The sequence below is a fragment of the Pagrus pagrus genome (genome assembly GCF_965226575.1).
Source record: "Pagrus pagrus genome assembly, chromosome: 23".
Lineage (NCBI taxonomy): Eukaryota > Metazoa > Chordata > Actinopteri > Spariformes > Sparidae > Pagrus > Pagrus pagrus.
The window spans coordinates 4,539,189-4,565,861 of NC_140205.1; the positions used below are offsets into that span (position 1 = coordinate 4,539,189).

Sequence of the window (26,673 nt, forward strand, 5' to 3'; positions counted from 1 at the left end):
TTTGTTTTCAGGCTTTTATTCCCTGTTTGTTCTTTGCCTTTTGATTTGAACTTTGCTGCTCTTGGTTTGAACTTTGTTTAGCTTTTGTGTTTCATCTTTGTACTTTGGTATTTTTGCATATTTTGGTTGTTATGGTTTGGGATCCTCGACTTTGTTATTAAAAGCTGGCTTTTTTCTTCAGCACTCGTCTGCCTGTGTCTTGCGTTTGGGTCCCGTTCTGTTCATCCTGACAATTATCTGACCTATTTCCAGTGAAGTTCCCTGTTTCAGTGCGCAGCTGTTTGAAGGACCACTGCAAAAAATGTGTGTGTGTCATAATTTGTCACTCCCTGATTTCAGTATAGTCATCGCGGTCCTTCGAGAGTTTCATATCTCAGTTCACAGACTGGTTTCCTGGTTCGACTCAGACCAAACCCACCATTTTTGTGCATTCACACAGTTTTCCTGTCAACACTTATTACATTTTGGGTGTTTGTACCCATCCACAGAGCTTCAGTGACATCTGTGAAGAGAGATGTCTGCACAGAGCCCAAAAAATACTACAAGACGACACCCACCCAGCCACAGTCTGTTCACCCTGCTGCTGTCTGACAAGAGATACAGGAGCATCCGCTGCCGTACCACCAGACGACAGCATAACCTCGAGAAATGATGGCCAACGCTGCGAAAATAACACCACAGTTGTAATAAACTGGACTTATCCTTTAATATTACCACATACAAAAAACAATTGAACAGAGAGGGAGAAAGATGAACAATAATATTTATATAGATATATACAAATAATACTGTACAAGAGCACGAAGGTACTGAATGTAGCAGTGTAATATGAGATGAATCAAAATACATAAATCATAAACGTTGGAACGGCTGTTTTTGAAAGTGTACATACACGAAACCTACAGAAAGAGCTGGACTGAGTCTGGACTGTGCTCCTTACACACCGCTGCATTCAAACCACTCTCTCGCACACACACACACACATGCTGACACACACACACACACACACACACACACACATTTGCAAAAACAGGCAAATACATTCACGTTCGGGGTAAAATCCCATTCACTCTGATTTCAACACAGGCACACCTGGACTGGCTAAGGTTTAACCACCTGTAGTGGCTTGTATGGCTTGTTCAGCGTCACTCTGGGTGCTCTGCACATTATGTCTGCAGCACACACACACACACACACACCAAACACACACACACACACACACACACACTGCTGTCTGTGTGTGTGTGTGTGTGTGTGTGAGGGAAGGGACGTGCTCCATCCACAGCCCATGTCAGGGGGTCGTGTAGTGTGTGTGTGTTAAGTCTTCCTCTCTTTGTGTGTCCATATTCCCTCAGTCCATCTTAGGCTAAAGTGCTCCAGAGGAAGAGATTCAGTGTGTGCGTGTGTGTGTGTGTGTGTGTGTGTGTTTGAATGTGCGTCAGTGGGTCCGGGGGGCATCACTCAGAATAGAAAAGCACTTGGCCGCAGCGCTGAATTCCTCATTTCTTGCAGAAGAAATCCCACATAGGAAAAAATAAAAATAATATCCCATGTGCTTTTAGCTGGTGGAGTCCGCCACAAACTTAAGGGTTTTTTTTTTTCCAGTCATCTCAGTTCAGCCCCCAAAAATCTGCGAGTCAATATTCCACATCTGGAGGACAAGAAGACACAAATCCACAGTCTCGTCTGTCCATGTGTCCGTCTGTCCTCCAGTGCTTTGACGCTCCGTCTACCAGTTGCAGTCTTTCTTGAGTAGCGAGAGGACTTTGCGCCCCAAACTTGCTTTCCAGGGCTTCACGAAGCTCTTCATGTTGACCAGGAGGCGGCCCTGCTTACGGTCCGAGTGGCCCGCCACGAGGTACTCCACCCCTGAGGGGAGGACAACATCATATTTTAACATTTTAACATCATATGCATGTTATTCTGCATTTCAGTGGGAGGTTTTAAGGTATTTATCATTTATCTGTCATTAATCAGTCATGGGAGAGTGTGAGTCTGACCTGGGTTGAGGATGGGGCAGGTGCAGCCCCGTGCGGTCCAGGACTCGGGGTAAAGCGTGACCCGACCCCGCTGTATCTTCACCTTGGTGTTCTGACTGAGCACCTTCTGAACTTTGACCTCCACCTCGGCGTGGGAGCCCTTATCGTGGGCTGACAGCACTTTCACCTTCAGCACTACGAGTCAGGAAGAGAGAAAAGATGTATAAGACTTTCAGTGTACATGTCTGTGTCTGGACCCGTGAAATGAAGTGTTAGCGGACTTTTATTGACGATAAACATGTTAAATTTTACAAATACAGTCAGCAGTAGCCAATGTAGGCTACTTCTTTGTCACCGGTGGAGACAGTCCCCCAGATTCCCTTAAAAAAATGCTTAATTTAAGAGTTTGTAAGTCAGGAGTAACTTTAAAAGCTTTGTTGGACACTTTCAGTGACACATTTTAAATTACTTGGGTCTTTTTGTAAATTCGGCAATGAAATTTCACAAATGTTAGAAACCAAAATGATCCTTTAATTTAAAAAAAGGACAAATAAACACATCCATGTTTGTTTTCTTACCGTATGCATAATTCATGGTGCAGAAGAGTTTGCTGTTGGTCAGGGCTTGTTCTTTGCACTCACACTTCTCTGCAGGAGACACACACACACACACACGCACAGATTAATATTTGTAACATAACTGATGCTGTGTGTGTGTGTGTGTGTGTGTCTGTGTGTGTGTGGTCTGTGCATGGCGTCCTAAGAATGCGAACACAGTGTGTGTGTGTCCAGTGAGGAATGTGCCTATGAAAGCTGCAGTTACATGGCGGTGGAGGTGGAGGCGGCGGCGGCGGTGGGGGGTCTAAGAGAAAGGACACTTGGAAACTGTCCACGCATGCACACACACACACACACACGCACACACACGCACACACATGCACACACATGCACACACATGCACACACACCATCTTTGTTCCGTGTCCTTCTAAGGCCCTATCAAGACTTTCATTACTTAACCATTACTGCTTGGTCACTGGACTGTGGAGGAGGATGAATAACACACACACACACACACACACACACACACACACACACACAGACACACACACACACACAGACACACACACACACACACACACACACACACACACACACACACAGCCACACACACACACACACACACACACACACACACACACACACACACTGTCAGTCTCACCTGAGTAGTGGAGGGCAGAGAAGAGCTCGTCTGCTCTGAAGATCCTCACCGGGTCGCTGGAGTTTCCCTCCAAGTTGTACAGGTCCAGATCAGAGCTGCACACACACACACACACATAAACACACACACACACACACACGGGAATGAGTCTAAACTAATCGAACGTCAGATTGATCAGGTATTGGTAATCGTATCCGGAGAGGAGAAGCTCTTGCACTCACCCAAACATGCAGTCTCCTGTAAAAGGATCACAGTCTCCCGCACAGTCACATGGACGGCAGCCGTATTCGTGGAAGCCCCAGTATCCCACCATGCACCTGTCGCAGTGGGCTCCACCCACTCCAGGTTTACAGATGCAGTTCCCGTTGGAGGGGTCGCAGAGGGAGCCGTCAGCCAGGTGGAAGGGCATGGAGCCCAGAGGGTGACAGCTGCACGCTAGGAGGGAAAGAAGAAGAAAGTTTAGATATAAAGGCGCCATCATGTTAATGCTACTGTTAATGCACTGAGATGGTGTAAACCGAGAGAGACGGGGACAGTCACCAATAAAAAGATGAACTTATATCAAATCATAGTTTCCTGAACCATGATTTGACTTTCTGTCGAGGTGAGAGTGCAGGGGGACGGGCCTCTGTATGTACAGTCAGTAGTTAAGAGTCATTTACTGCCAGTCGAGCTTCAAGCATCATTAAACAGCAGAGAGATGGCCCCAAACAACGCCCCCCGCTTTGTTCCTCTCTCCTCGTCTTCGGTCTCTCCTTCACCACGAGCTCCCTCCCCGTCTGCCCCCGAGATAGGGACAGATTTATGGAGGAGGAGGCCTGACACCTCCTCCTGTAAGGGCTCCCGGCCTCAGTGTTGATAACAGCAGACAGTCGTTTTCTCAGACTTGCCAGTGGAAACATGTGGGTGTGAGTGCGAGTATATTGTTTTTGGAGGTTGTTTAAAGAACACACTATCAGCACACAATTAGAGGGGACAGGAGGGAGGGTGTGTGTGTGTGTGTGTGTGTGTGTGTGTGTGTGATAAGAAAAAGAGAGATGCCTTTGTCTTACGAGCTCCTGCAACAATACCAGACAGACAAATGGAACAACTGATGAATGCTGACATACTTAAGTCTGGTAATAAATTAGACTCTACAGGTCAGTTTAAAAGACCTTTAGACTCGATGGTCCGATGTGACTTTCTCTTAAATGGTTTGATGTTTTTTTTTTATGCCATATGAACGCTCACAGACCCATTTTTAGGGTCGCACGTCTGCTCTGATTGGTCAGCTCTCACAAGCCTGAGTCAGCACCGCCCACCATGTTTCAGCATCAGTTCTGCAGGTGTTTTTGTAATAGAGAGCCGAAGTCACGGCCCTTTCGTTCAACTTCTAATAAAACTAAGCTAAGCTCCGGTATATTAAACTTGACAAACTCTCCTTCCACATAAGTGTCTCTGTCAATATGAACAGATTTATTGTGATTTTCACATTTTTTAACAAAGTTTCTGAGCCGAGCTGATCGCCATGTTGGTGCTGAGCGAGACAATGTAGTTCACTGAGCAGTTTAACACAAAACTAGATGATCATTTATGATCTTAAGACAAACAGCAACTTTCCAAAATTGATGTAATTCATGGAGCAATAAAGATAAACATTAATAGTTTCACGCTAGGGTTAGACTTCTTGACATAATATGAAATGTCTAAAATTGTTACTTGTTAGGTGAGTGTGTCTTATATTAAGTGTAATGAGATATTTTGACTCGTAATTAGACAAATATACTTGGTAATATGTTGAGTTTCTGGGAATAATTTCTCATCTGTCTAACAACACGTACAATATTTTGTATTACATTCCCTCCTCACTCAATAGTTTTGTTATTTAAATCCATGTTTCTGTAATTCCTTTGTTTGTTTGGTAAGCGGTGGGCGTATGTGGTCAGTTGGGGCTTAGAGGCTCCTCTGAGAAACTGTTTTTTTGTCTGAATTTCCTCGACAGAAAGGGAGCAGGAACGACAAGTTTCCCACGTTCGACTGCTAAAACTGCGGATGAAGCACATTGTTGTCTTCAGCCCGTGAGAACGTTGATCAGAAAGACGTTTCCACCTTCCTGAACTCAAAACCAGACAGTTTATCAGGCGAATCACCAGGTACAACAAAGATAAGATAAACCTTATCACGAGACCCGAGCTGCACAATATCAATAAAACAATAAAGATATCACATTTATAGACTTTACAGATGCGAAAATGCACGAAGGCACACACAAAAACACACATACTTGACATATAACGGCCATTATGACACGAGACCTTGATATACACGCTGAGAAGCATTGTGTACAAGTGTGTACGAGTGTGTGTGAGTGTGTGTGTGTGTGCGCATCAGGCCTCATCAACACTATTATTTCGCGAGCTGCCTCCGCACGTTAATAATTAACGAGTCTACAGCACCACCTCTGTTCCGCGCAGAGCTGAAACACGTGTGGCGATGTGCTCGGTGTGTGTGTTTACATATCTGCGTGAGAATTTATGAGCACTTGAAGGGGTCACCACACAAGGACTCCTGTGTGTAAACGTGTGTGTGTGTGTGTATCTAAGATAGCTGACAGCTGCAGCAGCGCAGACAATGAAAACTTCATGAGCTGAGACATGACAAGACACCTGCCTGAGCAACCTGTGCAGACAACAAACTACACACACACACTGTAACTAACCCCCCCCTCCCCTCCACGCTAAAGAGTTTAGTGTGTACGAGCTTGACAAGAGTGTTTTCTTTCCCGGGCCCCTCGGAGCTTGGTATGAAAAAAATGTTCCTCACGACGGAGGGAAATTCCTCCATTGTCAGCGAGGGCTAGAGCGGGGTTTCACAACCTGTACCTTCGTCTCAGGGGTTCTCCGAGCTTTCCATCGCTCCTTGTTTCTATCAGTCAGCTGTCAGGGAGGATTCATTAGCCCTTCAGCCTCCGCAGTTACCCAACAGGTGAGATTTTCACCTCAGGCGATCGCTGAAATCCGAGCTGCATAACGTCTGTTTTAAAAAATCTGGTGCGTTGGATTTCTTTGCCCTTATCAGCGATGCCAACACACCTAAACTTGATGGCATGTTGGCATACCTTTGCTCCAAAAGAAGTCTAATTTATCAACTATGAGATCCTGATAAGATCGACGCTGATGGAGCAGAATGGCTCGACTCAGAGAAAGTGATTTAGGCCTCTTACTGTCATAAGAGGTTGGCGTACACGCTCAATGAGTGTGACAAGGTTATAGATTTATGGGGTAAAACAACACCCCAAAGCAGAGGTCTTCAACATTTTTCAGGCCAAGGACTCCTTCGCTGACAGACAGACGGAGCAGCGACCACTGTTATGTTTACTGTAGAAGAATTTCTGTTCTATTTCAAACTGGGCCTACATGTGTAGGGCGGCCTATGGTGCCATGTATAAACAAGTTGGCTAATGTTAAGTGCGTTTGCCTCACTCTGCATCCCTGTTTTTCTCTGAGGGGGTTTCTGAGGTAGAGGTTATGTTGCTCAATACGTTACAAAACAATCCATTCATTGTGGCTCACGAGAACGTCTGTGCGATATTAATACAGATAACAGACCAATTTGTTTCTATGATACACAAAGGTGGTGCACATCATCAATGTTGAGTAAATTAAAGGCCAACCAAAGAGGTTGGTGTGATTACTGGGGCAACTACAGCTACTGACCTGCTCCAGGGTCGTGTTTGTGGTTTTCTCGAGGTGGGATTTTTTAAAACAAAACAACAAGCTAGCGGTGGAGCTGATGCAGCGCACTATTAGCTGCAGTTGCCCCGGTAAACACACCAACACTTTGGCTCCCACAACTGCAGTGTCTCTGGGCTCGTTAGGTAGAGCGGACAGGCTGGGTGGCGGCGCAGCGAGAGGGCAGCCCGGTGGCTGTTTTGGGTGGAATATCTAAAAAATATTGGATGGACCGCCATAAAATTTGGTTCAGACATTCACTTCCTTTTTTATTTTGTGTTTGTACAATATGTTGATTTATGACTAAATACCTGCAAATCTAATTAGCCATAGTTAGCATTGAGCTAATAGAACTGCCTCACAGAATTGCTAGCATGGCTGTAGTTTTATTCTTGTTGTTTGCTGATGTTCAATGTGTATTCTACCACTATTTATTATGATATTTGTATTATTAATTTGTGTAAGTTTTCTATTTCTGTTGTAATAGATCTCTTAATATCATGAAAAAGATCAAATTTGCAGGGCACGCCCGAACTGAGTGATACAATTGGGCTGATAGCCGACACTTTCCCCCCTCTAGATGTTTTTGAATGGTCTGGTACAATTTCGACAGTTGTTTTGAATTCGATGCCTACGTGAACGCAAACACACTCACGCTGCAGTAATCACGCGCGAGTCCGACATACCTGCAGGACCGAGCGCACTGGGTCAAATCTGACAGATAATCAGAGGGAGAATGTAGCCACTGCTCTGCGGTTATGGATGACTATCGCGTGTTTACTTAAGACGCGTCTCATCGCCGGAGGGCAGAACGCTGCACAACCCAGACACACACACACACATATAGAGGACCCTCACACATTTACAACAACTACCAATGATTACCCCGAAGCTACTTGAGCTCTGAGTCACACGTGAAAAATGGCAAAACAAGCCGAGATGGACATGCAGGGGTTGTGTGTCGAGCTTGGAGTCAAGACGAAGGAATGTCCCCATCTGATGATTAACTATGGTGTAAACGGTGGACGGAGCGTGGGCCGTCTGCTGTCTCTGTCTCTCACACACACACACACACCCACACACACACACACACACACACACAGAGAGCCAGGTGCCCATCAGAAATCAACGCTATCCAGCACGTCCCGGCTTGTGATCTCAATCCTCAGCATTCCTCGTGAGAACGAGAGCGCCGTGCCAGTGTGGCGTGTGTGAGGTTAATGTTGTGATTTACGCCAGCAACATTTTGTCAACACCGGCATGATTAACGATGCGTCATGTAATCCTACAATGTGTTCTACATGTCGCGGTTGTGGGTTTTATTGGTGTCAGTTTGCCAAAAAGTATACATGAAAAAGAAAAGCTCATATCTACAAGAGCAACGCCTGTTTCCTGAGGATACGTTATAGTAACAATATCAGACATTGGTTACAGGATTTAAGAGTTTTTAAAGCCACTTTGAATAAAAAATATAACACATTTCTGTGAAAAAATGAATAAAAGTTGGTGAATATACAGTTCGCCCACACCTTCCTTCTAGCCTACACAACTAACTATTATTAACTAACTGTTACACTTTGGTGTAACTACCTTTAATGTCATGTTTAACACAAGTGGAACCTACTATCACTAAGACCACATTTCCCATAATTCCATGCTGCACACTGTCCCATGTAGTGTAGCTGAAAGCAGCTGAAAAGTTAGGATTTTAGTCAGACTTTACACAAAACAAACTTTTTAATTAGCTTTTAGTAGTCTGGCACCTTTAAATTTACTTCTTATAACCAGACGATGTCATTAACAAACCATCTCCACAGCTTCTGTACCATCGACTTCAGATCCACAATGACCAACGTGTTTACTAAGTTATATTTGGTGTTTGTGTATCTTACGTTTGCAGGAGTCGGGGGCGGTCTGCGGTCGCTGAGGGTCTCTGTAGAAGCCGGCTTTACATTTCTGACACTGGCGACCTTCAGTGTTGTGGAGACAGTCACACGCCCCTCCGCTGCGCTGGCCAGACTCGCGCCACGCCGTCCAATCAAAGTGGCAGCTCTGAGCGTGTCCGTTACACTTACACTCTGCAGTGAGAGGGAGGAGATGAACGCATCAGCAACGAAGACGGACAGACTGGAGGAACTGTCGCTTTAGACTAAAACAAACAGCTGATATTGGCATTTTGATTGATAATTACAGGTGAATCGTCGACAGGAAGTGAATCCTCCATGAAGAGACCATCTTTATCACAAATTGCAATACAAGTTTATTTAGGCCTGTTGTATATCTGTTTCAGGAACAACGTGATAAACAAGCGACTGTTAGCTTTCTATAACATCATAGTTGCTTTTTACAAACTTGACACAGGAAGTAGAAGCTTGTTGACGGTCCAAATCTTGTTACGATCTTGTTTTCTGTTCTTAATCTTTCCATCTGCAGGTGTTTACCGTTTGTTGCACCCAAATTCTCCAAAATAGTGCTCATTTTAGACCCTCTTCTCCCCAAATCCTCATCGGGGCTTAGATGTCGTACTATGTTCAACATGTGTTTTATAGCGGCTGTGTTTGCACTTGCAGTCGTAAACAGTTGTTACTGTTTAGCTGTTTGTTCTGGGTGCTCTTGTTGCTATGTGACACCACATCTGATTGACTTATCATCATCAACAACACTGCTGGCACCACCTGAAACCATCTGGAACTTGAATCGAGAATAACATCCTGAGAAGGGCCAACATTTGACTCATTATGAAAGCAGGTCTGCACATTTCATTAACCTTTTAAGGGACAGTTCTTCTTTTTCGTTTTTACGCAGGTAGTGTTGTAGTATTGGGTCCTGGTCTCGTTATGGGGTAAATTATATTTTTACTCGGTCTCGTCTCAGACAAAGAGGACTCTTGAATGTGTCTCGCAGTCGTCTTTGTCTCGTCTCCATCTCAATACACCCTGGTCTTAGTTTTGGTTGAGGTGGTCTTGACCCCAACACTGGAGGTGGGGTTATAAGATGTACCTGTCCATAGACTGTTGTAGAAGTAGCTAACTAATGACGCAGCAAAACACGTTAGAAAAAGACCAGACTCAATTGACAGAAACAGTCATTTTACCTCACAGCACGCTGGAGTTGCTTTTCTGCCTCTGCCTGCTCGTTTAGTTTGTTTGCTTTATGGTCTGACTTTGGCGTTTTAAAGAATTAGCTCAGATTCACCGAAGTCCCACAAACAACACAAACAAACTAACCGATCGAGGCAGCGGCAAACCAGCAACTCTTGCGTTGTGCGAGGTAAAATTAGTGTTTTTGGCAAAGAAGTCTGGTGGCAATTAAACTGAAATAGATCTTTTTAGGTTTGCCTTTCTTTTGTTGGTGTCTCCATCCACAGCCGTACATTGCTTAGCTTCCAGCACCAGTGAGGGCGTGCCGACTACCATCTACTGTAGGTAAAGTGTTAATTTCGTTGAATGAAAACTGTGAAGACAAACGTTCGTCAACAACCTAAGACGGTACGATGACGAGCTAAAAATAGAAACTATGAAGAAATGTATGTTTTGTTGTCATTGACGAGACAAGACGGGGCTAAAATGTGAGTGGTGGGCTATCGGACGTTGGAAAAATGAATCGTGATGAATGATTATTTGTGCGTCTAGTATGTCTTTCCGAATATAACATCACTGGACAGAGAGTTACCTCATTCAACCCCACCTCCAAAGACCCGAACTTTCCCTTTAGGTTCCTGTGGTGGTAAAAATGTGTGACTGCGTTTGTTGGACTCACTCCGACATTCGTGTGGAGCCCCCGTCAGTCCGTCAGCGGGCTGCCAGGGCCGGTCGTTGTAGAGCGGAGCGCAGCGCTCGCAGTGATCACCTGCAGTGTTGTGTCTGCACACACACTTCCCATGAACCTGAGAGAGACAGAGAGGAAGAGAGAAGGAGCTCATTAGCAACAAGAAAAAATGATAATGATGTAGAGAAGGAGGGTCGGGAGGAACAAAGAGGTCAGTGTGACGGAGGAGGGAAGTTTCCATGTGAGGACGAGCCTGTCGGGGTGAAGACTCGACTCTTCCTTTTAGATTTATCTCCAGTTCTTCTTCTCTCGTTTCATTTCTTTCCTCCTCTTCTTCTCCCACTTCCTCTGGTATCCTAACTTCCTCTCACCCCATCACTGTCTCTCGTACTCCCTAGCCTGAAATTAGTGAATGGAGATTGATTGTTTGGCTTCATCACTGGAAACAAGAACGGGCCTCCGGTCTGAAAAGCCTGTGTGTGTGTGTGTGTGTGTGTGTGTGTGTGTGTTTACGAGTGTGTGTGTATGAGAAGAGTGCAAGTATGCAGCGCTGAGAGCACAATAACAATCTCCTTGTCATTCCTGTGAGCTGGAATGCCATGCATGCTGGATAATGATTGAAGGAGGGGAGGGGGGGGCAAGGCATCTGAGGAAGCTCTTTATTTGTTTGCGTTACACCGTGCAACTGTAATGTAGGACACACACACACACACACACACACACACACACACACACACACTCGATTATACAATGATTTCAGAGGTAGACACACACTGACACAGAAATGGAAAATACACACACTAATTCCTGCGTTTGTTTCCCACGGTGTGTGTGATGTGTCACTACCTCCTGATTGGCTCCGATTCACACACGAACACACTGTACCGAGTTTACAGTTAAACACATCCACATGCTATAGAACAGAGCCTGAAGCAACATGTTCCCCGCGTGAACTGACCCCGGATCAGCCCGACAATGTAGAGGTGAACACACATGACTGATTTTACACCAGCTCAATCACACTAATAAGGGGAGCAATCGCTTAAATGAGAGGTCCGGGCGAATAGGAGGCAGGAGACCTAATGACACGTATGGAAAAATGAAGAAGACGTTATTAATGAAGATTTGTGAGAGAGTGGAGAGAGAGGAGGGGCACAGGGAGAAGAAGAAATGGACAGGGAGGAAGAAGAGGAAGGAGGAGGAGAAGAAGAAAGAGTAGAAAGAGAAGAAGAAGAAGAAGAAGAAGATGGAGAAGAAAAAGAAGTAAAAGAAAAAGAAGAAAATAAAGAAAAAGAAGAAGAAGAAGGAAAAGAAGAAGAAGAAAAAGACGAAGAAGAAAAAGAAGAAGAAGAAGAAGAAAATAAAGAAAAAGAAGAAGACGAAAAAGAAGAAGATGGAGAAGAAGAAGAAGAAAAAGACGAAGAAGAAAAAGAAGAAGAAGAAGAAAATAAAGAAAAAGAAGAAGAAGAAAAAGAAGAAGAAGAAGATGGAGAAGAAGAAGAAGACGAAGAAGAAAAAGAAGAAAAGAAGAAAAAGAAGAAAAGAAGAAAAAGAAGAAAATAAAGAAAAAGAAGAAGAAAAAGAAGAAGATGGAGAAGAAGAAGAAGAAGAAGAAGAAGAAAAAGAAGAAGAAGAAGAAGAAAAAGAAGAAGAAGAAGAAGAAGAAGAAAAAGAAGAAGAAGAAGAAGAAGAAGAAGAAATGGCCAACACCAGCAGCTGGCTCGGGTCCAGACAGCTGGTATTTGAACCCATTTCACATGTTTACCATATCGTGATACGGGACAATTAACACATGTACACACTGAGAGCTGCACACACGCAACCATGTAAGCTCAGCCATACAGAGGACACAGCAGAGGACCGATGCACGGTGCTAAGTGCTGATGGAAACACTTCTGGAAGCTGCCAAAGGCCACTAGACGGTTTCTTTAAAGGGATACAAACACAGAAAAAAAATACTGGAGTTGCCAAGTTTTTGAGAGACAGGCCACAGAGACGTCTGCCTTCTCTTCAGTATATTTGAACTAGACGGCGCTCGGCTTGTGATGATCAAAGCGCCCCCCAAAAAAAACATTTGAAAAGCTCAACAGCAACGTCTCTCCAGAAATCATGACCTGGTTACTCAAGACAAGCTTATGAGAAAATGACCCGACTTCTCACTTGATTTATCACCTCAGTAAACAGTTTCCTAACGAGTTTATGGTCTCGATCTCTAGTTCAAGTCTTCTTCAGCACAGCACGATGTTCATTTTGTACATGACGGTCCCATTTAGAGTAAATTGGAGGATAACGCAGGGTGTTTTTTGGGGCGTGGCTACCTGTACGATGCCATTAAACTAAACTTGATTGTCTTTTGCAGAAAACCTCTTCCACATTGACCAACCAGTAACAGCAAATACAAATAATAGGAGAGACAGCATGTTATACGACATGTACCATAACTTGTGATTGAAATAATGTAAAGATCTGATCACTCAAGTATTTCACCGTTGCACAAGAGACAGAATTAATGTTTCTCAGACTCGAGAACGTTCTCCAGACCGTTCTGAAGACCTTACATAACAGTTTTCACACACAAAGTAGTGCTTATACTCCTCTTAACAGTCATCTATGTGCAAAATAGGTGGAGTGCCCCTTTAAATATGTAAATGTAAGTGTAAGAAATGAAAAGAAAGAGAGTAACAGCGGTACAGAAATATGGAAAGAGAGGCACAAACCCAGACTGGACTAATTGCTGCTAACGCTCCAGTAGCTGTCACTGGATGTCATTATGTGTGTGTGTTTGTGTGTGTGTAAACGTGTGTGTGTTGGCTTTGTAGCTAACTAACAGACAGTGTAATCACCCTGAACCACAGAACCCTTATGTGGGGGCAAAGGAGCACAAAACAACAACAACAAACAAACAAACAAACTGGTCCTTGTCGTCTACACTCAGTGTCTGGGGTCAGTAATGACTTGACGTATCAGAACCACTTTCACCACCGATTACTGCACACGCACACACACACACACACACACACACACACACACACACACACACACACACACACACACACACACATTCCTTCAAACACACACACACATACACACACACACACACTTGAAGCAGACAAAACATTGCATGCTTAAGCACACACCCCTAACACACAGCAGACCAAACAAACAGGCCCCACTGTACAGAGGAGACAAAAACGCTGCACTCTTTGTTTTTGGTGTAACGGATGGTCACACACACACCGGCAGAATGTAACTAAGTACATTTTCAAGTACTGTACTTAAGCACAAATGTGTGGTACTTGTACTCAGGCTTTGGGAGTAACAGAATATAAGTATAATATAAGTATATATGTAATTAGATTACAGATATATTCACTTACAAGTTATTAGGATTAAGTAAAAGCCAATTTATCGATATTTCTTTTTGGTATCGAGGTAATCCAAAAGTAACCAGAGTAACTAGAGCAATAAAGTGTTATTACTTTAATATTGTGAAACTTGGATCACGTTAATGACTTCATTTTCTCCAAGTTTGGTGATTTTGATTCAGATTAGTTGTTTCCTTGACGTCTTTTCGAATAAATCTGGGATTTGGTGGTTTCCGGAGATTAGGATTACACCAGACGAGCTGTGTGGATTTATGTTTTTGTTGCTTTGTTTTTTTTGTGATCTTTCTATCCGGATGGGAGTGAGTAGATCATGGCTGAATCTTACCTTTGGGTGAACTTATCCTTCAAGTACTGCTTTAAATGCATACTTCTACTGCTCGTGGAGTATTTCTACGGCATGGTACTACTACTTTTACTTCCACCACTGCACGCCCTTCCCTTCACTGACTAATCTGTAATCTCTGCCCTCATCTTCCATCTCTGCTTGTTTGGGTTTTGCCAGAAACAGCGGCTCTGGGTCGAAACAGACACAGAAAACAAACTGCTGATAGGAGGCAAAGGCACTTACATAACCGCCGAGTGTTTACCGAACGCTCCCGCATGGCACACAGCAGAACGACGCGCCTATGACCTGAGGTAATGTTGTGAGGACAGAAAGATTTACTGTTCAAACTTTAGGTCTTAGGTCTAATATTTGCTGTGAAAAATGGACATCAGCCACACATGCGAGCATTAAAATGATCTATTATTATTATTACCCTGGCGTGCGGAGGAGGGTTTTACAGCTCTGTGATCTAAAGAGGATTTTCTACCCTCATAATAAGGAAATCCTGCTGAAAACACTGGTCAGAGTTACTTGGAATTTCTTGGCATGAACATAATCAGATTTTAAGATTTAAAGACTGCGTCCAATAACTCGGCTATCAGCAGCTTCATTACAGAAAAAGCTGGTATCAGCAAAGAAAACACACGAATCGTCTTGTTCATCAATCACGCATCATACCGAGCGTTCTCTCTGGTTCATATCAGCGTAAAATATGAGATTTTCTCAGCTGCTCGTCAGAAGGCAATTTTCATGGACTGTTAAGTTATGGCGGCTACATGTCCTGTTATTGTTTCATACTCATAATGACTAACAGGATGTAAAATAGAGTCGAAAGTGAAAAGATAGTCGTAGAAGCTGAAAAGATTTGACGTATTAACAATGAATCTTAAATCATTTAACCAGGGGCACTTAGAATATGTCCCATTACATTCTGCATGGACAAAACTATTATTATTAAAGCATTATTAATTGTTTTCTTCCAAGACCCGCCCTACTCCACATCTTATTTGGCTTGTATTTTATGATGACAGCCTTGAAAGCTTCGTCGTCCTGGTATTTTCGACAGGAGAAGGCCAGGAAAAGTGGCAGAGTTTATTGATAGACGCCTTCTTTCAGCCAAAATGCAGAAATATCTGATCTGACAGAGATTTTCGTGGCCCTGGTAGTCTGCTGGACAACATGAGTGCCTGTTCTGGGCTTTCTTTCTGTGTCCACACAAAAGCTGATCTGGAGGATGAGTGAACCAGAGAAGAGCAGCAGCAGACAGCTAAGGAGGCTGAAGAGGTCGGTGTGTTTACTGGGGCAACTGTAGCTCATAAACCACTGTATGAGGACCGCAGGAAAAATAGACATAACCAGACTACAGCTACGCTAGGAAATAACAGTTTGAGAAAAACCTGGAGAACACAACCCAGGAAGGAAACCAAGGCCATCACCATCTTAGTTTAGAGTGTTAGCATGCAAACATTTGCAAACTAGCATGGCTTAAAAGTTTCTTCCCCAAAATGTTCCTCTGGAAAACTAAAAATACTATCGCTATGACTAGCCTACTAAATATTGTATATTCACGTGTTTAATTCAGTTATGATTTAGATATTAGCCCAATCAAAATGGACAAACTTTATTTATATAAGATGATATTTTTGCCACTGTAACAACACATTTCAGTATAGGAATGCAAAAGATATGTTGAGGTATTAAAAAAGCCACGTTGTTACATAATTTGTCCATCTGATTGTTTTTTATGGCGCATATCATGGTGGAAAATCTTCAAAAACAAGAGATCCTTGTCAAAAATGCTTGTTTTGTTAGCCGTTTATGTAGAAACACAAGCATTGGCTGAACACTTGCATCTGATTTTTCACTATCAGCCTCGTCAGTCAGACTTTACTACTGTATATGTCGATGTAGTGCTATTGTTTATCTGTCTAAATGTCTTCGCTTATATAAATTGTAAAGGAAACTCCTTGTTGACTCTCACTTTCCCTGTCGAGCCTCACTGATTGCAGAACAGGCTTCAAAGTCAGCCAGCGTTTCTGTTTGTGGAGATGGCTGAGATAGGAGCCCGGCTCTGAAAACGCTTACGGTTGATCGCCAGGAAAAACACAGAATCACACCTTCATCAACACACACACACATCAACACCACCATTAACGCTCCGTTGAATCAATATCCACATCTCTTGGGTTTGTTATCAGCGGAAAGGCAGCTGTTTATCTGAGCAGACAGAAGAACAGAGGAAGCAGGAGAGAGAAAGGTGATCCCCCACCACCCCTCCTTCAGAGTGTTATTAAGACGACTGCCAACACAAAGTGAACAAGTCATTTAGTCTGTAAGTATCAAGCCTTATAATCTTGATTTCCTGAGAACAAGTGTGCATGGGGAATGTTAAAAAATGCCAAAACAAGGCAGAGAGAGGAAGAGTGGTGCATTAGTGCCATGCCAAAGGACAAGGGTGAACTTTCATGGAAGAAAAAGTTTAAGAAAATGTGAAATACCATCCATGATGCACTCAGTCAGAACTCGTCTCTTACCACATGGTTGGTCCGGTCTCTGATGGGCTGGTACCCCGGTGCAGGAACACACTGCTCGGCGTGTCCGTTACAGAAGCAGCTTCCCTTCACTATCAGGTCGTAGATGGCGAAGTGTCGGGTGGGAAGATCTTCGCGTGCAGCGGCGAGGTCTTTGGCCTGGCACGGACACGGCTGACGCTTCAGCAGTCGGATTCGGACGTTGGTCACCCTCAGCTGCTGCTGGCCCTCCGCCCCGAACGGATCCAGGGATTCCCATTTCGGGAGCGTCCGGTAGATCACCTGTCAGTCAGAGAGGGAGATCTGCTGTCACACATGTTGCAGTTTAAATACGTTTTATTTAATACCGGATTAGGCTAGATTGAATTAAAGGGGACTGAGGTAGTTCTAGTAAACTCTTCTAGTCCTGTTTTGGTCTTGATAAGCCTGTATTCACATATAAAAAGCAAATTAGCTTCTCTCCCATGTTTGTGGTGTTTCTATCCATTCGTAAAACTAATTTCTTTGGCGTAAGTGTTGGATGCAGCCTTACTTTCATCCTTTTAAGGATGAACAAACAGCAAAAACTCAAACGCTTGTTGGGCCTGGGTATTTATGGTTCCCCCTCTCTTTGCTTCATGACTTTAATGACTGAAAATGTTAATAAAATGCTGAATAGTGCACAAGAGACCCACTTCATGATTTAGAGGGATTAGACGGGTTTATTAAGTGACACAAGCTGTTTCATTGACGCTGCTCATGTCACTACATCTGTCATGTTAATGGGGGTTTGTTTTGGTATTATCCGTGCTCCAAACTTTGACCCCGCCGTCACCGACTACGTCCTCACGTGACCATGAGGCTGCTGGGTGTCCTTAAATGAGTTCTCCCTCTCTCTCTCCCCCCTCTCTCTCTCTCCCTCTTTACTCTGTCTGGTCCCTGGACATCCTTCAAATCGAAGATCCCTTTATGGGCTGCCATCGCCATGCCTACTGCTGCCACTGGCAACCAACACCGCTGCTGTTGCCGGGGTGAAAAAAGTTGGTGTCTGCTCCAACTCTCGCTGTGAAAGAAATGTGTGTGTTTGCAGTGTGTCTCTCTCTACAAAGTGTGCGTTGTTGTCATTGGCCGTCATTGATATCATGGGATGAGTAGTGTGTGTGTTTATGTGTGCGAGTGTGTGTTTTCTTTAGTCGAGGCTCTTGGTTGAGATGCAAGTAAAAGCCCCCACGCTGCTCCCTCATTGGCCGGATGACTGGCCGAGAGTGTGATGGGAGGAGCACTATTAATTTCCCTGTTGTTGAAAAAGGTCACGGGGTCACGGCATTGTGGTCCACAATTAAGAGAACACGACAAATAGGACGAGGGGCGCCGGTCCGCGGGAGAGCACGGAGAGCAGGGCCAGACAAAGACGGGGACGGAGATGCAGCTTCACATAACTCAGGGCGGCACAAAAGGCCTGCGACAGCCCGGTGACACCACAGCAACACCAGCTCACACACACAACCACACTGGCATGCACACAAACATCAGTGTCGAGGATTTCTTCACCCAACATACATTCAACGAGAGGCCATCTTGGAGCTTTTACAACACGATCATGCCTCTTCGTTTCTCTTTTGAGAAAAAAGTTAGTATTCGCTGATATGCTGATGAGACCCATGTTTATGTTAATATGAGGCCAAGCAAATGAGTTTAACTAAATGAGGACAATATCAGAGTTAAGTTTTAATTTTAAATTAAATTAATACCTTGTCATTGTTTTTAAAACGTGTGTGTTTGGATGCAGCCTTACTTCAGTTCTTCTGACAACCTTAAATATACATTATAAACTTATACATGCTTAGTTCTGCCTTCAGAGAGTGAAGTGGGGCTTGGATATTACTCCAATACTCCTGGATGCTCCTCTGGTAGGTAGATAAAACATGATGAAGTGCCCTCTCTTCACTATAAATATATTACAACTCTCTGCGCGCTGCTGCCCTTTTTATTTTTTTTGCCGCTGCCCCTCAAACATCCTGAGTCTGCCACTGGTTGTAACCCAAACCAGAGCTGAAAACAAAGCAAGATCCAAGTGGTGCTCAATTAGCATCCAGTCTGCTCAACCCACGCAGACTCTCCAACCTACGTTTGACCGTCAATGTCGTCAGAGCCAGCGGTCAATAAGGACAGTGGTCAACCAAACTGTCCTCACCAGGAAATTTACTGGACAGCCTCGCTTTCATTTACTGATTCATGTATTTTATTTTCCCCGCAGAGTCTTCCAGAAGTGAAACACTAAACCAGAAAGCCCAAAGCGAAACTAAGGCCTTGATCAAACCAGTTGACAACATATAAACAGCTGGAGATTTGTGTGACAACTGTCCGTGGAGATGCCAGAGAAAAAGCAATGTACGTCAGAAGTGTTTTCTTTGTGCATTGTCGTTTTAAAGGCACCCTGTGAAGTTTTTGACCACCGGCGGCGCTATGGAGCAACGTTTTGACAAGCAACCCTCGTTTTCTCAAACATTACGAGCATTCGAATGGATGCGCATGAACTTGAACGAGCACGCGACACATATTCCTGCGATTTTACACTTTTTAACGGACCTGCAATTGCTGGTGGCTGCACACAAAAAACGTAGCAACGTCCCAACAACAACCAGGAGAGAATAAAATTGCTGGACGGCAAACAGTGACACATGATCAGAGTTTCAAAATATTGTTTTTCAAAATACTTTGCAGATGTTTCATGAGACAGGAAATGCAATCATCGGGTTTTGTTGGGCCTCTGGGAGAAGACAAGAAGACGACACACTGACTATAAACATTTATACTGATGTCTGTTTACAAGAAAACTCCACAGGGAACCTTTAACTGTAACTGTACTCACAGTAACAAGGTCTCGTGAGCAGAATGAAACACACCTGCTGTTAGAAACCATCTCTGTGGGTTATTGAAATGCACACACACTAGATGAAAATGTTTTACACCTGCAGTCAAAAATATGTCATAAATTACAGCCAGATTGTTGTTTTGTCTCTCCGAGTCCTGTGGCAGTGGGTTCACTGTGGGCCATGTGTCCACTTCAGACCGCAAAATAAAGTAAGTCTGGCTTTAACAGGCGTAATTCCATCAAAGCACTGTGGACTGTAATCTGGTAAACAGGCACAATGGGCATTGATGGAAGGAGAAAGACGGAGAGGGAAACGGAGAGGGGGGATGGGTGTCTAGCCAACGGTACCAACATCCATCAGAGCAACGGCACTTCCTTCCCAGCAGACAGACGGAGAGCCGACTGTATGTGTTTATCTGGAAGGGCACGGACAAGTGTGTGTGTGTGTGTGTGTGTGTGTGTGTGTGTGTGTGTGTGTGTGTGTGCGCTCGAGGAACAGTGGAAACGAGAATATGTGTGTGTGTGTGTGTGTAGGCCAGTCTGCCTCTCTCTCTTCCCTAAGGAGGTCAGTCTCTACAACAAACACTCACATTCTTCCAGCCCGGCTGACCTCATAAATAAGACAAGGAGCCCTGCATGCTCCACACACACACACACACACACAAAGCACCTTTTCCCCACATTACAGGTGAACACGAAAAGCTTTCAGCGCATGAGACGACACGCTTTCATGTTAGCGGGAGAAAGGAGAGAGGCGGAAAGCTGAGAGGACCTGCTGTAATCGCTCCCAGCTACAGTTCAAGCCCCCGAAACCTTCAAATCTTTTAACCTGAGCCAACAGCAATCACACACGTGCACGCAGATAAACTTTAAGTCAAGTTATCAGTCAGGTGATACCTCTTATTTGCCCTGCTTTAATACGATAGTACACGTTGTTGCTGCAGTCGTGCTTTTGACTCGCGCTGACGTAGTGGAAGGTAATCCTTCTAAGGCTTTAACGTAATTACTTCTTCAACTAGAATGGCACTCGGTAGAGAGCATACCTCTGCAAAGGCTCACTTATAGATATCAGCCACCTAAATATGTCTGACCATCTCTTTAAGATCCATTCATCCGTTCATCATACCCTGAGAATTTTACAAAAAAGTGGGAAAAAATTCCTGGAGGCCGTTTCATGGAAAACCGTTCACTAGATGATGTCATCCTGCTGAAAAAACAACGTACACAGGTGAAATCATACGCCACATAATGCTGAAAGCTCCAGAAAACAGATATAAGAAGCAGGAGAAAGTAATATTTGGTCCATTCTTATAGACACTTTTCATATTTGTACACGAAACACAGCAGAAGTGCGACACTAAAACACAAGCTCGTCCATACCGCACAGTTTAACGCTTTGTTTTTATCACCTTGCACCAGCCACAGGCACGTTACTGTCATCATAGGTGATGTGATACAATCACAACACAAACACACAGAAGCAGAGACAGTGTGAACAGCTGAGCAGCAGCGGCAGCTGGTCTGTCAGAGCGCTACTTGACCTCTTTTAACCTCCGGGTCAACAGTTGAGGGGTTAAAGGGCGAAGGTCGTGCTTCAAGCACAGGTGGCTGAGACGCGGTGAGTAAAGCACACGCTGGAGAGACACAGAGAGGAGAGGAAGCTGCTATTCTGATCATGGATTAAATGCAAAAAAGGCTAATTTCTCAAAAACACGAGCGTGCGAAGAAAGCGCAGGAGCGCATACAGGAAGATTTACGACATACAGCAGCAGAATCAGCTCCTAACACCTGGGAGGAGTACTCGGAGGGAGTCGCAGCAGTCAGTCAAAGAGGACGTAAACACACATTACACATGAGAATCACGCCAGGGGGTCCAGAGCAGCACCACGCTCGGCATGCGCCTCCACACACATCTGCCGTGCAGCTCCCCGACACACACTGCTTCAATTAAACATCAATGGACTTCAGGAAGCCCTCTCGTGCTACAGTCAAAGTACGCCTATTAAATCCTCACTCATGCACACACGCACACACACATTCGCAGAGCTTCCCCCACCTGGCTCTTTCATTCTGCTCAGTGTGCTAACGACGCCATATGACTCTCGCATGTTGCGTGACTTCACAGCAGAAAGAGCTGGATTTGTTCCAGCAGGACGAGGGTGCACTTTAGAAATCATCTGTTTAGGAAAGCATCTCTCTCGCTGCGGCACGGTTTACCTGTCATACCTGACGTGTTTTATATGGACATTGTTAGGAGTTCATTCACAGAGGAAGAAAAAGCCCGAGCAGGAAACTTTCTGTCAGCCCCTCCAGCGTTTCACTGCAGGTGTGTTTATCCGCCCTCCCTTCCACCTTCCACCTGCGTTAACCTGCTCTCTGACTGTGTTTGGATCCAGAGAAATGGTGGGAACTCAACCAAGACTTGATACAAATCTGATCACCTCGGGCACTTCTGGCAAGTAGTCATGAATTGTCAAAGAGAAAAAAAAAGGCAAAGTGATCCGAGCTCCGGTTAAAGACAGTGATATGATTTTAACGTGTATACTTGACACTGAAACCCATTGGGAGCAAGTTCACCATGAAGCGAACACAAAATCAGTGCAGTGACGTGTGTGAAATGGAAGAAAAATCAACTTGAAGCATAAAAATAGACTTAAAATACTAAAACGTGAACTCAACACACAGCTCCCTCCTCACCTCTCCACGGTTGCAGGGATAAGCCCCGGAGTATTTGGAGGTGCAGGTGGCCCCGTCCCGCCCCGCTCCTGCCTTGCCCTCCTCCAGCCCGAAGGCGGCGCTGCAGTTGGAGGCGTAGTACTGCAACATCTTCCACGTTCTCCCGAAGTCCTGCGACCGCTCCAGCGTCATGGCGGCAGGCCTCGGCGAGCGAAACACTAAGATGAGGTGCGTGAAGTAGAACTCGGCCTCCAGGTCCAGCTGCACCGTCTCAGACTCCACCCCCTCGGCCGACTGCCACCAGGTGTTGGGGTGACGGAAGGAGGAGTCGGACATGGCCCCGGCCAGGTGGGACAGGAGCGGGAGGCCGGCGTTGCATTTGGCACACTTGGCGGCGCTGCAGGCCAGGTTGGCGTTGGGGTCGGAGTAGGAGCAGTAGAGCTCGGTGCCGTTGTTGCCGCAGACGGTCTGCGTCAGGACGCGGCGGCCCAGGGCCAGGTTACCCATGCGAGGGTTGCAGGCTCGGCTCTCGCAGCGAGGGGCCACACCTGCGCGAAACACCTCCGCCGACACACCTGGAGGAGCAGACAGGAAGAGAGAAACAGTTTACTGAGTAAATATGGTGACATAACAGCTTTCTAGAGAAAACTGTGAAAGTGTGAAAGCATGTGTGTGTGGCAAGGTGTGGCACCCACTATACCTGAGCTTAAAGGGTCAGTTCACCCAAATCACACTGCTCTCGTGGCATTCGTCCACATTTATTTAACTTAAACACAACACTGAGCCATCTTAATAGCAAATTAGGCTATTTTCATTGTCGATTAATCGGTTGTTAATATTCTCGATTAAAGAAAATGCTTAAAGGCACTTCAATTCATGTTTCCCAAAGCCTACGATTACGTCCTCAAATGTCTTGTTTTGTTCACAACCCAAAAATGTTCAGTTTACTGTCAAAGAGGAGGAAGGACACCTACAAATGTTCACATGCAAGACGAACAGCAGCATCACTGGGACTATTTCTTTAGGTAGGATGATGAAGAGGAAGAATACGCCCCAGAGAAAGGCAAAAACTGAACAATTAACGCCAAAGCTATCGATTTTTTATCTGCTTAAGTCCAGATTTTAAGAGAAAGAGTGACCCAGATTGCCACAAAACCTATTTTAAAGGCCATATGCAAACAAAAAACACAACAGAAGAACACTAAAGAAAACTCTCTCCATCTAAACTGAACATTTTGTGACATATGTCTAATAATTGACCATGTCAAGCAATAAAAATGTCGTGTTAGTGACACTAAAAGCTCCACTTTGACCCTCGAAATCAAAAACTTGCTTTCTAAACACACTTGGAGGTTTTGGAGATGTTGGGACTTTGCCCATTCTCCACAAATCAGTGTTTTAGTGAGTGGGCGAGCTGAGATTTAGAGTGACTCAGTGTGAGTGTGCGAGTGTGAGTGTGTGTACACAAGTCAAGTGATTTACCTCGATCGGAAATGTTATGCAAAAGGGATAATAGAGGCATTGTGCACCTGCCTGCTGCGGACTGCAGCCAGCGTGGACTCTAACACAGATAAAGTTTGGCAGCTCGGGGAGGATGAGCAGCAGCTCAGACGCCTCCCAGACGCTCTGCAACCCCCCTGAGGGCCACAGTGTCATCTTCCAGGGCGGATTTATCATCTCAAACCTGGAACTTTCCGTTGTTTTTCCATGTCAGACCTCACAGACAGGCTCATATTAAACATTCAGATGCTGAATTAATTAAGTTTAGCACTGGGGAACCTTTTCTGAAAGCATGTTTGGTGTTAGACTGGAGTTTATGTTGAATTACATAACTGTCTGTAGGTGGGAAGGTCAGACTTAAGCCTCTAGATTGTATATTATTCTCCTATTTTTCTAATTAATAGGATTTAAGATAAGAAATAATTTAGAAAATAATGTTAAATTGAACTATATTTAATTTTACAGAACCTTCAATAAACCTAATCTGTAAGCTTTTCATCTAAATGTAAATACAAGACAAAAATCTTCACGCTCATGTTTTCAATACCAGACTTCCATCTAAATCTGCCTAATTTAACAACAATGAGGCTCAGACATATCCCCTCATGTTCTTTGTCTACCAGGGGTTAAAATGAAAACTGTAGTTTAATAATTTCGTTTATAAATCTGAATTAACTCCAAACTTTTAATAAATGTGGGCTCATGTGTCAGAAATCCAAATCAGAAACGCTTTCAGCCGGAGATTAAATTGCCTAAAAATTAAGGCGAGTTCTGCATTGCTGCCACCTCTTCCCAGCACATTGTTGCCCCAGTGACAATAACTCTGACAATAGGATGTTTCATGAACTAAAACCAACACTTACCTGCGTCTGACAGCACGGCCAGGCCGATTACGAGTAAAACCAGCATATCTCCGTGTGGCAGGAATAATCCGAAATACATGTGAGAGGAAGATGGAGAAAATGAAGCGTGCAGAGATCTCATCCACGGTGAGACAAGTGCGCAGGTTCAAATCCAGTGTGGACTTTCTCTTTCACTCAGCTGCGATCCAACAAGGCGATAATAACTCATGGAGAAACAACATGATCCCGGACGGTGCGTGATGTCCCGCAGAGAGAGGAGAGGAAGAGTAGAGGAGGAGGAGGAGGAGGAGGAGAAGGTGGAGGAGGAGGAGGAGGGTCTGCTCAGCTCGTCTGCTGCTGCTGCTGCTGCTGCTGCTTCGGGACCCGCAGCGTGTTTCATTTCCCCGCACTGAGCCTGCTGCCCGCTCCGCTCTGCCCCGCACATCTATTTCTAAGGAGCCGGAGCCGCGGAGAGGTGGTGTAGTGACAGCAGCGGCTCCGCCTCTCCTCCACATTTTTCTCTGACTTAAAGGAACATTCCAGTTCAGTGCAGCGCTGCCAGGGAGGCAGGAGAAGTAACTAAGTACATGTACTCGAGTCGTGTGGGGAAGTACTTTTACTTTATCTGAGTATTTACATTTTCTGCTACTTTATACTTTTATTTCACTCCAATTCAGAGGAATATCTTGCATTTTTTGACAATATAACAAGTTACTTTGCTGATCAGATTACTGATACAAAATATAGATCATGTGTTTTTTTTATAGATTAAGATATCCAGTTGTATGTAAAGTTTAAAAACAGCTTTAATATGACTTTGTTATACATGAAAGTTACCCATACAAAGAGTATTTGATTAAAAGTCTTAAAATATCTGATATGAAATGTATTCAAGTGTCGAAAGAATAAGTAAAAGCACATTATACACATATCTACAGCCAATATTCAGATGTTTCTGGTGATCAGAAAATAAAACAAATTAATTTAAACCGACTCTGACTGACTCTGATGCAGCGTGCTGTCTGCAAAGTAATAAGTAACTTAAGATGGCAAACAAATGTAGTGGTACTCAGGTCCTACTTGAGTAAAAGTAATGATGTAGTCCTAAAATATTACTTTGGTAGAAGTGAAAGTCAAAGTTAAAGTCTTCTCATATTAAATGTTCTCAAGTATCAAAAGTACAAGTACTCCATTTACATAATAAAGTACCTCAGAACTGCACTTTAGTACAGTACTTGAGTAAATGTATTTAGTTACTTTTAGTGACATTTGACCGCTGACATCTGGAAGAAACTGGAAGAAGGAAGAAGTTTTTATAACAATACAAATATTCACAGTAAGAGTTATTCATTGAGTCTTACTCAAGTAAAAGTACACAAGTATCCTCAGCAAAATGTATTTAAAGTATGACAGTTAAAGAAAGCATTTTAAAGGAACAGTTCACCCAAAAAAGAAAAAGAAAATTCAGTCATTATCTACCTTAGATTATGTTGATCGAGCTGTCTGGAGCCTTTTTATGTTTGTTTTCTTTCATCAGCATGAGGGTGAGTTTTTAATGTTGGGGTGAACTGTTCCTTTAATTTTTTTGGGCTGCAGCTACACACGTCTAGCTGCACACTTTAGTTTTAACATCCAAAATACTGATTAAACCTTTCTGAATGTAATAAATGAATCATCAGTGTGACTGTTACAGCTGTGGTGCATTAAAAAAACTAAATTTCCCTCTGAAATGGCATCGAGCAGTAAACAGTTTCCTTTTTAGCTCCTCAGGTTCATTACTTGAGTAAATATCCCAGTACTTCATATTAATACCACGACACGACTGAAGCTGGGACCCCCTGAACAGACCACGTGGAGCCTGATGAAAAGCTGATACGGGGCG

At 44.1% G+C, this 26,673-nt stretch overlaps 1 protein-coding gene across 1 annotated transcript; it reads right to left on the reverse strand.

Annotated features, from left to right (window-relative positions):
- Positions 1–687: 687 nt before the first annotated feature.
- On the reverse strand, positions 688–24,875 carry ntn4 (netrin 4). Its single transcript, XM_084346584.1, has 10 exons — positions 24,813–24,875; positions 22,471–23,024; positions 16,923–17,201; positions 10,669–10,795; positions 8,802–8,987; positions 3,421–3,634; positions 3,200–3,294; positions 2,558–2,626; positions 2,001–2,174; positions 688–1,869 (listed from the first exon to the last, which is right to left on the reverse strand). Exons 1-10 carry the CDS (start codon positions 24,856–24,858, stop codon positions 1,730–1,732), a joined length of 1,884 nt encoding a protein of 627 aa, XP_084202710.1. The 5' UTR covers positions 24,859–24,875; the 3' UTR covers positions 688–1,729.
- Positions 24,876–26,673: the final 1,798 nt, after the last annotated feature.

What these genes read in the sequence shown, in the direction of transcription:
- ntn4 (XM_084346584.1), bottom strand. Translation starts at nt 24,858, where the DNA reads ATGCTGGTTTTACTCGTAATCGGCCTGGCCGTGCTGTCAGACGCAG. An exon ending in GAGACCGGACCAACCATGTG is followed by an intron (nt 10,796 to 16,922) that starts GTAAGAGACGAG and finishes TGTCTCTCTCAG; the next exon opens with GTTCATGGGAAGTGTGTGTG. An exon ending in CGCCCCCGACTCCTGCAAAC is followed by an intron (nt 3,635 to 8,801) that starts GTAAGATACACA and finishes TTTCCCTCCTAG; the next exon opens with CGTGCAGCTGTCACCCTCTG.